At 42.8% G+C, this 12,705-nt stretch overlaps 1 protein-coding gene across 4 annotated transcripts in view; it reads right to left on the bottom strand.

The window, feature by feature from the left end:
- UBAP2 (ubiquitin associated protein 2) overlaps window positions 1-12,705 on the bottom strand; it is a 130,008-nt gene that overhangs the window by 68,373 nt on the left and 48,930 nt on the right. For all 4 annotated transcript variants that reach the window (XM_050943545.1, XM_050943541.1, XM_050943543.1 and 1 more), the window contains exons 6-7: window positions 8,868-9,024; window positions 6,460-6,537 (exon numbers count right to left, since the gene is read on the bottom strand). In XM_050943545.1, coding sequence (XP_050799502.1) covers window positions 6,460-6,537; window positions 8,868-9,024 — 235 coding nt within the window. The remainder of the gene's footprint in view (window positions 1-6,459; window positions 6,538-8,867; window positions 9,025-12,705) is intronic.

Genomic DNA, 12,705 nt, shown 5'->3' with positions numbered 1-12,705 from the left:
CCATGTCCTTCACAATGCTTGCAACCACTCCAAACTTGGTCTTAAACACAAATTTTATACGTACACTCTACTCCATTATTTAAATCATTAATGAAAATATTAAAAAGTACCAGGCCTAGGAAGATCCCTGCATCCTCCCAGTTTGACAGAGAACCATTGATAACTACTCTGAGTACAATTTTTCAACCATTTGCACACCCATAAATTCATCTAGACCACGTTTCTCTAGTTTGCTTATGAGAATGCCTTGGACTGTGGGACTATGTCAAAAGCCTTACTACAATGAAGACACGTCACATCACATCTACTATTTCCCCCCATCCACCAGGCCAGTAACCCTGCCAAAGAAGAAAATTAGGTTGGTTTGTCATGATTTGTTCTTGACAAATCCATATTAGTTCTTACTTAATCACCTCTTACCTAATAGTTGCTTACAAATAGATTGTTCAATAATTTGTTCCAGCATCTTTCCAGATCATAGAATCATAGAAGATTAGGGTTGGAAGAGATCTCAGAAGGTCCTCTAGTGCAGCCCCCTGCTCAAAGCAGGACCAACCCCAACTAAATCATCACAGTCAGGGCTTTGTCAAGCTGGGCCTTAAAAACCTCTAATGATGGAGATTCCACCAGCTCCCTAGGTCACCCACTCCAGTGCTTCACCACCCTCCTAGTGAAATAGTGTTTCCTAATATCCAACCTAGGCCTCCTCCACTGCAACTTGAGAACATGGTTCCTTGTTCTGTCATCTACCACCACTGAGAACAGCCTAGCTCCACCCTCTTTGGAACCACCCTTCAGGTACTTGAATGCTATCAAATCACCCCTCACTCTTCTCTTCTGAGACTAAAGAAGCCCAGTTCCCTCAGCCTCTCCTTGTAAGTCATGTGCCCCAGCCCCCTTAATCATTTTTGTTGCCCTCCGCTGGACTCTCTCCAGTTTGTCCACATCCCTTCTGTAGTGGGGGGCCCAAAACTGGATGCAATACTCAAGGTGTGGCCTCACCAGTGCTGAATAGAGGGGAAATAATCACTTCCCTCGATTTGCTGGTAATGCTCCTACTAATGCAGCCCAAGATGCCATTAGCCTTCTTGGCAACAAGAGCACACTGTTGACTCATTCAGCTTCTCATCTACAGTATCCCCAAGTCCTCTTCTGCAGAACTGCTGCTTAGCCATCCCAGCCTATAGCAGTACATGAGATTCTTCCATCCTAAGTGAAAGATTCTGCATTTGTTCTTGTTGAATCTCATCAGATTTCTTTTAGTCCAATCCTCCAATTCGTCTAGGTTACTCTGGACCCTATCTCTATCCTCCAGTGTATCTACCTCTCCCCCTAGCTTGGTGTTATCTCCAAACTTGATGAAGGGGCAAGTCATCCCATCATCCAGATCATTAATGAAGATGTTGAACAAAACTGTCCCCAGGGCAGACCCCTGGGACATTCCACTTGATACCGGCTGCCAAATAGATATCGAGCCATTGATCACTTCTCGTTGAGCCTAACGATCTTGCCAACTTTCTATCCACCTTATAGTCCATTCATCCAATCAATAGTTTTTTAACTTGCTTACAAGACTACTGTGGGAGACCATATCAAAAGCTTATCTGAAGTCAAGATATATCACATCCACTGCTTTCCCCATATCCACAGAGCCAGTTATCTCACCACAGAAAGTAATCAGGTTGGTCAGGCATGACTTGCCCTTGGTAAAGTCATGTTCACTGGTCCTGATCACCTTCCTCTCCTCTAAATATTTCAAAATGGATTCCTTGAGGACCTGCTCCATGATCTTTCCAGGGACTGAGGTGAGGCTGACTGGTCTGTGGTTCCCAGATTCTCCTTCTTCCCTTTTTTAAAGATGGACACTATTTTTGCCTTTTTCCAAATCATTCAGGACCTCCACTGATCGCCATGAGTTTTCAAAGATAATTGCCAGTGGCTCTGCAACCACATCAGCCAACTCCCTCAGATGCACTAGATGCAGCCCAGGGACTTGTGCATGTACAGCTTTTCTAAATAGTCCTTAACCTGTTTTTTCACCACTGAGGACTGTTCTCTTCCTCCCCATATTGTGCTGCCCAGTGCAGGATCCTGGGAGCTGACCTTGTCTGTGAAGACTGAAGCAAAAAAAGCATTGAGTACTTCAGCTTTTTCCACATTATCTGTCACTATGTTGCCTTTCCCATTCATTAAGTGTCCCACACTTTCCCTGACCTTCTTCTTGTTGCTAACATACCTGTAGAAATCCTTTTTGCTACCCTTCATATCCCTGGCTAGCTGCAACTCCAGTTGTGCTTCGGCCTTCCTGATTACACCCCTGCATGCTTGAGTGATATTTTTATACACCTCCTTAGTCATCTGTCCAAGTTTCCACTTCTTGTAAGCTTCCTTTTTGTGTTTAAGCTCACCAAAGATTTCTCTATTAAGCCAAGCTGGTCGCCTGCCATATTTGTTATTCTTTCTGCACATCAGGATGGTTTGTTCTTGCGCTCTTAATAAGGCTTCTTTAAAATACAGCCAGCTCTCCTGGACTCCTTCCCCCTCATATTAGCCTCCCAGGGGATCCTGCCCATCAGTTCCCTGAGGGAGTCAGTCTGCTTTTCTGAAGTCCAAGGTCCATATCCTGCTTCTCTGTTTTCTTCCTTTTGTAGGATCCTGAACTCAACCCATCTCATGGTCACTGCTGCCCAGGTTGCCACTCACTTCTACTTCCCCACCAATTCTTCCCTGTTCATGAGCAGCAGATCAAGAGGAGTACAGCCCCTAGTTGGTTCCTCCAGCACTTGCACCGGGAAGTTGTCCCCAACACTCTCCAAAAACTTCCTGGATTGTCTTTGCACTGCTGTATTGCTCTCCCAGCAGATGTCAGGGTGACTGAAGTCCCCCATGAGAACCAGAGCCTCTGGAAACTTTTGTTAGTTGTCCGAAGAAAGCCTCATCTACCTCATCCTCCTGGTCTGGTGGTCTATAGCAGATGCCGACCACAACATTACCCTTACTGCTCTCGCCTCTAAACTTAACCCAAAGACACTCAACAGGCTTTTCTCCAGCTCCATATTGGAGTTCTGAGCAATCATACTGCTCCCTTACATACAGTGCAACTCCTCCAACTTTTTTCCACCACCTGTCTTTCCTGTACAGTTTATACCGATCCATGACAGTGTGCCAGTCAAGTGAGTTACCCGACCAAGTCTCTGTTACTCCAGTCACAGCATAGTTCCTTGATTGTGCCAAGACTTCCAATTCTTCCTGCTTGTTTCCCAGGATTCTTGTGTTTGTGTAGAGGCACCTAAGATAACTAGCCAATTGCCCCACTTTTTCAGTATGAATCAGGAGGCCGCTCCTGTTGCAGCCTCCTCGTGTTTCCTCCCTGTATCTCACTTCCCCTCAGTCAACATCCCCTGGCAAACCTAGTTGAGAGCCCTCCTCATTAGGCTAGCAAGCCTGCCTGCGATATCTTACTATGTATCATAATTGCATGCTATAATGCTATCAGGCAGGAACTGCAAGAAAGTAATATCTATCAGCATTATAATACTTCTTAGGGATAAATTAAGCTTATTCAAGAACTTCAGTCTTGAGAATGAGAGATGAAGATACTGAAGACCCAACTAAAAAGTTTTCATTCCTTGACTCCTTTCCAAATCAAAGGGTATAATCTGTGCAATAGAGCCACTCCAGTAAGAAATACCTTAACGCACAAGTGCTTTTGCCATCCACTAATCAGCCAATAGTACAAAACTGCTCCAAAACCCAGCTGCTGTTACACCAGCTTAAACTGTTTGCACGTTCTAAAACATAGCACCATATCCAGCGCACGCAGCTGGAAAAAATGTCATACAGATGATCACAGCATCTCTGTTGGATAAGCATGCAGCCTACAGACGTGAGGGTGAAAATCTCAGGGCAGAGATTTCTATGGAGGGCTATGCACCACTACTGCTACAGTATTAGCCCCATTCCTGCCACTTTCAGGAATGAGTACACATCTCTTTAAATCAGGTTTTTCTCCTATAAAGGAGTAACACGATGGCCCAGCACGAATCCTCCTAGAAAACAGCCAGTAAGATTATTCCTGCCTGAGAAGGCAGCTTAAAATAGGAAGGGAGCGATGGAGTCCATTGCTCAAACATTAACCAACCTCTAATTTTGTATTTGGTGCCTAGATTCCTGAGTGACGTGCATTAGAAATGCATATAGAAATGCTGCATGGGATGCCTCTGAACGGTGTTATTTCTAGATTACATAAAGTGAGGGTGCCATGCTGATCATAAGTGATTGATTTGCTCTCTATTGAAAGGGAAACTTTATCCCTGGTCTCAACTTTTCTGTATTTAATGAAGCAGCAAGAACCCAGTTTTTATTGCATTAAGCTGACTGCAGGAAAAATTATTTTTCTGCTAATATGCAAAGAGAGAGAAGGTCATGTAATCCTGAAAAGATTAGACTTAACAGCGAGGAAGTGAAATGTACAGCTTTAAGCAATCCCTGCCGCTTTTAACAATTACTTTAGGAAATGTTAACCTTAGGTATTTTTCTCCCCCAAAATGCACGCATCAGCCAATGATCCAGAAGCCATAAGAAGAGAGAGTTTATCATGGATAGTTAAGAGCTACAGATGGCCTTTCATTAAATTAGCTCATTTATGTGACTGTGCAGTCTATTTGTTAGGCAGATATAGAAGTAACACACAATGCAATGAATTGTGTCTGGTTGAAGATGGCACATACAAAGCATTCATTTTCTCAATAAGGTATGCCAGCTTTCTATTAGCGATTATCAAATGCCTAGCTGTGAGACATCTAGTTATCCTACTGTGCTTAGCCTCACTACTGTACCTGAGTGCCCCAGGTAACACCAGCAGTTTTTTATTAAAACTGTAAAGAGTTGGGTGAATGTGGGAGACGCATTTTAACTTGGAGGAGGACACCATCAACTGAAAAACTCCTAATTTAATTTTTTTAAATATTTCTTTTCTTTATACCTCAGAAGCTTAAACAGAAATTTCACTTTCAAAACTAAAACTGAGCTCCACCAGTTTTGTGCGAAAACTCAGAAAATGGTAGCAGTTAATTATAACCCCCCACCCCCACCTCTTCTGAACAGCAACTCTGTACACATAAAAAGAATAGGAGTACTTGTGGCACCTTAGAGACTAACAAATTTATTTGAGCATAAGCTTTCGTGGGCTCTGTGTGTATATATATCTTCCGACTGTATTTTCCACTGTAAGCATCCGATGAAGTGGGCTGTAGCCCACGAAAGCTTATGCTCAAATAAATTTGTTAGTCTCCAAGGTGCCGCAAGTACTCCTGTTCTTTTTGCGGATACAGACTAACACAGCTGCTACTCTGAAATCTGTACACATGCTTAGCCTGCTATTTGCTGATTCACATGCACAACCTAGTCATGTTCCCACTCTGCTCTGGAAACTACATGCCCTTGTTTCCTGCCAGTTCTTAAAGGAGCAGGGTTAGATACAGATTAACTGTTGCTCTCATGTGTCAATGAACATGTGATTATCCTCAGGTATTATGCCAAGGATAGGGAGTGCTGCAAAAATATTCTGTGCATATGAAATTAAAAGTACGCTACTTATTGCTTTTATTAGCACTGACATACTTTTACCCCAGCTCCTCCTAGCAATAACCACTTCCCTTCCAACCCACAAGATATTACGGCTCCCCACGGACCCTCCCTGCATGCTAAAGAAATCACTTCCACCCCCAAAAACCATGCTCTCCTAACCCACTAAATCAACAGAAGCTTCCCCTCACTCCCAAATCCCTGATAAATCCAGATTTCACTCTTTTCTCTTATCTTCAGCACAACACAATCTACATTACTTCCTGCATCTCTTGATCCCCTTTCCTCTCTCATAGTATCCCTGGTTCCCTTAGCCTTCCATGTCACCTAGCTAGCAAGCCTCAGAGAAGCACGATGTCCCCTCAAAGGGTACAAAGCAGAGATGGCATTCTTGACACCACCAGAATCCACTCTGAGGGACTGGCACAAGTACAAGCCAAACCCCTACACCCCTTCATTATCTTTAACAAAATAACCCAATGCAGCCCCACAGGCCATAGTGTATCTTGGGGTTCCATGGCTCTCTGTTCAGATTTTACTTTCATGAGGTGACTGGCACTCTCCATAACAGCAAGTTATTGAGGGCTCACAGCCCAAATGCTGGATGTCTTTGGGGTCAAGTGACAGATCTGAGTATGCCAGCCCACATCTGAACCTGCCATGCAGGCTTGCGCACCTTGTTTAGGTCACTCAAGGCAAAAATTTAATGAAAATCAAATTACACATGGCTTTTTCTTATGGAACAAAGGGCACAGACTATCGTATATAGCTGGGCTTTTTAAGCTGGTCGTCTTTTTGAGATCTAAAAAAGCCGACTATCCTTTGAACAAGAGAAAAACCAAGATTGTCCATGCAGCAGCAACACCACCTTACCTCTCCCACGGCCACGCTTCCCACGATCTGAAGGTCTCTCCCCTTGACTGTTGTCCACTCCATTCTCTTCTACTCGAACTGAGGAGAGAAGACAGAAAATGGACAGGTAAGGAAATTTTATCCTTACATTTGTAAGAGATTTGAAAACAATGGAGAGTAGCAACAGATTGTGTCGCTCACAGTTTCTAATGAGCACCTAAATAAGCTGCTGGATTTTCAGAGGTGCTAAGCTGGTACAGCAAGTGAGGTAGAGGTGATGGGAGTTGTGGGTGCTCAGCACCTCTCAAATCAATACACTTATTTAAGCATCTGAAACATGGATTTGGGTGCCTAAATGAAAGTTTGTAAATCTTGGGCCTTGGCATTGTAGAGTGGAGAGGGGAGCAGAGGAGATCACCTTTCAGCAGGAACCCCACCTGAAGCTGTAGGGGGATATATGGAGCAACAGGAGCTTTGCCACTCTTTGGTGCATCTCACACTGTCCCTGGCCTGCTCTGCTGACCTGTCTGAAGAAGAACAGGGTCATGACCTCACCACTCTGAGGCCAGCCTTAAACTGAGCTCTCTCTACCCAGCCACATTCTGATTGTCCCTTGTGAAAGAACCAGGAGGACCTAGAAGGGGGTGGGGAAGAAGCCTCCTGTCTCATGCCTTCCCTTTCCCCCACCGCACACACAGAGTCTAGCAGAATCTGGTCCTTTACATTTAACCTGCATGGGACAAATTTTTTTTTTTTTTTTTTTTTTTAAAACAAGAGAACTATAATTACGTTCCGTGGAAAACCTCCAGCTGTATGTTTTGAAGTGTCAGTTGAAATCCAAATGAGGGGCTCCCTGAAGGAAAATAATGACTCTCACCACTTACTACAGCACTTGTTATTGTTAAATGGAGACTCTGCACTGCACGACTTCTATTCAGCACTGCAATGGGGACGTAACTACATGCATATAAAGGTGCAGAGAGCACATTTTGCAAGATTTAGAACCCATTTGAAAACCTTAAATACCAGATTTAGCACAGAGCCCAAAACTTAAAGGCCAAGCTGCATTTGGCTCTGGCAAACAAATTCTGGGCAACTACTTTTTTGTTTTGGTGAATTAGGGCTTGTTAACATGGTAAGTTAGTGTTCAGCCAGTCAGGGTGTTAAAGTGCAACACTCCAGCCTGCTGTCCGCTAACAGGTCAGGACCCTGCTACCGTGCACTCAAAGTTCCATAGTGCACAGCAGTATCGTCCACATGGTCAGTTAGTGCATGGCAAGCCAGAGTGTGAATATACAGCGCTCTAGTGTGCCATGCACTAAGTCTCTGTGTGGACAAGCCCTGATATTCCCTTCTTTGTTCTAAAAGCAACTTGCAAATTTCATTAATATCTTCTATACATCATCTTCCAGATCATTAAATGAAACAGCATCTAGATTTTCTTCTATTCTATGTTCGTTCTTACAGCACCCAGATCACTGCAGCATCTGAGGGCCTTCCAGTAGTGCATTAAGCAATGTGACTAACATCTGTCACATGTGGTTCATTCACTCTCATCAACTCTCCAAGGGGAGAATTGTGAATGCAGTATACTGTTTTGTATAGGTGGAGGGTTGTTTTTTTTTAAATGTACGTATATATTTTCATATGGACTTTGTAAATTTTTTTAATAATATGGTGAGGGGCACTTTAAGAAATGGCTTAAGCAATGGGTAACATACTCAAAGGTGATCTAATTCAGTACTACTTAACTTTGGAAATAGCGTTTGCAGCACATTAGCACTCCTTTGTGCAATGTACTGGAATCACTGCACTTGAATACACTGCGGTAATCCTAATAATGTTTAGGTTCACACCACACCCTTTCTATTTGTGTAGAAGCTTATCTTTTGTGCATGTGTGCCCTTATAATTAATCCCCAGGATACACCAAGGCCTTTTCATTTTCCCTTAAGGGGAAAAACATTTCATAAAACTCAGAATACCCTCAGGTTCTCCCACTCATATGACATAGAATCAACTTGGCCATTTGCTTGTTAAAAGGAACATATGGAAAATGTATCAGATTTTATCTGCTCTACAATGCTCAACATACAGTCCTTACAAAGGTTCTATTCCAAATTTAAATGCCCAACAGTAACCCTCAAAAGGTCGTGTGATCGTAAAAAGGCAGAAGGTATTTAAAATAAATTCAATTTGCCTCTAAAAACATAAATCAAAAATAAATTAACTCGAAACCAAGACATGTAACAGCATCATGAATACCTGTTGCCAAAAAAACAAATGCAGTAACTCAGTCACCACACTGAGGTTCTGCTGGACTTTATTCCATTAGATCCTCTTCTCTTTCATAACTCAACCAATTTCAGCTGCAAGAAAGAGAAAGACTAAGGTGACTAGAGCTTTAAAAATGAAGGTTTCTGTGCTTACATTCTCGGCCACGGCTGCCTCCTCCTCTTCCTCGTCTGTTGGAGCTTCCTCGTCCACGGCTCACTTCTCTGTCCCCTCGCTTTTCTCTGTTCTCTTTGTTTTCTGAACTCTCTTTTCCAAGGCTTTTCTTCTTTCCCCCTACAGTCTCCCATGAAGTCTATTTGGGTGGGGAAGCATTAGACACAACAGATCAAAAAGCAGAGATAACTACAGACAACTTTGCAAAACTTTCCAGCCCAAACCCCAATTCACAGATAAATGGACTTTATGTATATAAAGCCATAGATGTATGTGATGCTTTTCACATGCTAAACTAGGACAGAGAGCAAGGAAGACATCACTCGGTGAGGGGGAAGAGGATACAGCTTTTTGAGAGCAGGTTTTCCCATGGAACATAGGTAGCACGCATTTAATATCTCAACCCTTTCTGGCTACAACTGACATGGATTACTGTAAAGAAGTCTAGGTAGACAGCATAGTAGAAAACCTGCTAAAGGGTAGATATTCATCCTCTCAATTGTTTTCAGAAGTCTGACTGGAAACAAACAGGACTGAATTGTTCCATCTCTCAACAGGACAGAGGATAATCCATATTTGCAACAGGGAGAAAGAGGTCGGTGAGAGAGCAGATGGATTAGAAAAATAAAACAAATGAACCTGGCTTTCTTGGAATCTAAGCACTGATGATCAGGGTATCAGAACAACAGCTTGGGGAAACTGGGCCAAAACAAGTCAGTCCACTATGCCCAAGGACTGCAGCACATCATGTGTAGCATTACTGTGTTCAGAAACTGCGGCAACGCCCAAGCAAGAGAAAGAATCAAGGCTTGAATGTCAGACCTCTGTTCTCCTCTTAAATCCAGTTAAATTCAAGATTCATGTCAGACCCTTAGGAATTACAAAACATTTGTAGGAGTTTAAAATGAAATAGCTAAAAAAACTTCTCAGAATAATAAGACAGTTGATAATATATTATGTAATTATATAATTAGGCTATTGAGCCATAGTTACAAAGCAGGGGAGAAAAATTAAAATTTATTTACACAGTGTCAGTGTGCTAGGCACCTTAAGTACAGTTATGAGAATGAAGTCCCTGCCTCAAAGAGCTTACAATCTAGACAGACGACATACAGAGGGCAATTTAAACCTCCAGCCACCATCTGGAATGCTGGATGAAGCTGTGACTTCAAGAGAAGCAATGGTACCAATCAGAATGAAGACAAAGTATGGCTGCCATTAACTCTAGGTCCTGCCCAGTCTCTCCTGAACTACTGAGGCAAAGTTTCCATTCAGCTCAAATCAAAGTCTCCTCTTGAGGATGAGCTGTGATAAGCTAACCAATGCAAAAGTCCCAAAAGTTATCAAGGTAGCAACACAAACTGAATACTGTAATGCTTTAAAAGTAAAAAAAAAAAATCAAAAATAGCCTGTGCTTCAACTTCTCCATTGGAAAGAGTTAGCACCACTGGTGGCTCCCTTTCATGGCTAGCTGATTTTTTTTTTATTTTGATTTGATTTGGGGGGGGGAAGAGGGGAACAGTGATAGTTACTATCCTATTTCAATTTCTTCTCAGGTGCGAGAGGCTGAAGTATAATAGGTTTGGACTTCTCCTAAGCTGACAGAAGACATGGACTATGAGTTGCTCATCAAACAGGTGTCAGAATATGCAAAGGATATTAGTTTATATGTGGTGGAAAGCTTGATTCTCCGCCAGTACAGGAGGATTACCATTCCAAGCACTATGGTGGACGAAGCCTATTTACATGCTGAAATCTTGAGAAAGTTTGAGACATCTCTGAAAGGAAATGAAATCCTACAGGGCAGACAACTTATAAGTCACCCTAAAAGGGGTGGGTCTCAAAAGTAGCTGTCGTTAAATTTGCTCAGGCGTAAGCTGTATGCAAAGATGAACAAAAGTTGGGTAGTGGCAAACAGAAAGGAATTTTTAAAGGCCTCTATCTATTCTATTTTCTAACAAGTCTGTGGAATTGGTGTCCCCCAATACGAGGAGAGATGTTTTGCTGGAACAGAGGCTACTGCACAGCCTACTTCAGAAGCAGAGAATCACAGTTCCTCCTTAGTGAGAACTGACCTGAATTGGTGGGAAGAAGAGAATTCCTGCTGAAACTGTTCAGGTGTTAATGAGTGTGGTAAGTAACAGGTGTAGAGTTATGGGGCAATCAAGTCCTTCCTTCTCCACTCATAAGAACTTCTCCTAAAGTAACAGCTGAAGTGAAGGGTTTCATTAAGCCATTTAATGCTACTTATGCACAGAAAGAATAATTCCTCTAGAAGGAAATGCCGAGAGGAGACTGGGTTTCCCTAGGAATGTCTTCTAAAGCTAATCCTGGTATCTCCTAACAGGAAACATCTTAGAGGAGAGGAAAGCCAGTACCAAGGTAACTCGCTGCCAATAACGGTCTGTTAAGGAACAAAGTTTTCAGCTGACCTTGTCTGAAGCAGTCCAAGAGCCAGCTGCAGATCTGATCTTGGGCAGCAATGTAACAAAAGAGGCCTGTCTTTGGTGAAGTTACTGGTCTTATCTTAAGTGGCAGGATGGATTGTTTGAAGAGCCAACTTGGCTCTCTAGCTTTAGAGGATTTAGCCAGCAAAAGAGCTAGTCAGGCATGAAGACAGAGGCTAACCATTTGAGTAATATCCCCAGCTGAAAAAATAGTAGATTCTGTACAACCAGAAGAGACCGTAAGAACTACTGGAGACGGGGATCTTCATAAGGGAATTATCAGACAGCCAGATGGTATGGAGGCCTCAGCTCAAAGAAGCTCATTGGCAGTCTTCTGGAAGCTCTACAAATAGAACTTTTAACCATATTTTCTTGCTTGGCGGATGTCTTGGCCGCACTAAATAGATTGCTTACAAGTTACATCAGCACATTAAGGGTAGTATGTATGAACCACCAGAATCCCATGACAACGTTTGACATCCTATAGTGTCTTTCAGTCAAAGACCTCCAATGCACTGCTATTATTGATGCATGCTGAAGCTCTCTCATTTCACCTACCACTGGACTGGAGCCACCTGTGGGGCAGTTTGTAGCAACACTACACAACAGATAAGGACAAAGACAACTCTGCCCAACCAAAAAATTCCTCCTGCAATTAGGTATACAGAAAAACTTCTCCAGCTGAACTTTAACCAGGATACTAAAGCAAATGCCCTCATGGTAACGAAGAGTGACACAGGCTAAGAGCCAATTTTCTCCATTCTCATTTAACAACAGCTGCTGGCTTTAAAGTCCTTCTGTGGCAAAGCATGGTGCTACTGTAATTCTATGGCTGCCAAGGATAGCAGTGTGGAAGCATACTCTTGTAGAGGGAAAACTGGGTAGACAGTACCCGGTTCTCAAGATGTATCCTCAGTGAACTACCAAGAGTACCTCAAAAATAATTGAGAAAGGTAGTGAATATGCACAGCAGCAAATTTTAAGAGCGGCTTTAAATCCTCTCTCTTCATGTAATAAAAAAAGTGTATACTGAGAAACTTGGAAAACGCTGCTATTTATGACATCAGTATTGGTTCCCAGCAGGCAGGCTACGTACTACACTGATGCACAACCATCCAAGCCTTTCGCATTTCTCTATGGTGAGCAACAGATTTAGAGTGGCTCTCCAAAGGGTGGAAGAGCTATGTTAAACTATCAGAGTGCTGGCTACCTGGCTTCTAGTTTACAGAAAACTTCTCTTTCTTCAGCTATCTAATTTGCTAAACAGAGAAATCATTCATAGAGACCTCAGGAGGTCATCTAGTCCAAGCCCCTGCTCAAAGCAGGACCAATCCCCAAATAAATCACAGCCAGGGCTTTGTTAAGCCGGGCCT

Source organism: Gopherus flavomarginatus, chromosome 3 (genome assembly GCF_025201925.1).
Source record: "Gopherus flavomarginatus isolate rGopFla2 chromosome 3, rGopFla2.mat.asm, whole genome shotgun sequence".
NCBI lineage: Eukaryota > Metazoa > Chordata > Testudines > Testudinidae > Gopherus > Gopherus flavomarginatus.
Note: the sequence above shows the minus strand (reverse complement) of the source record. Positions and strands in the feature narration are given on the sequence as shown.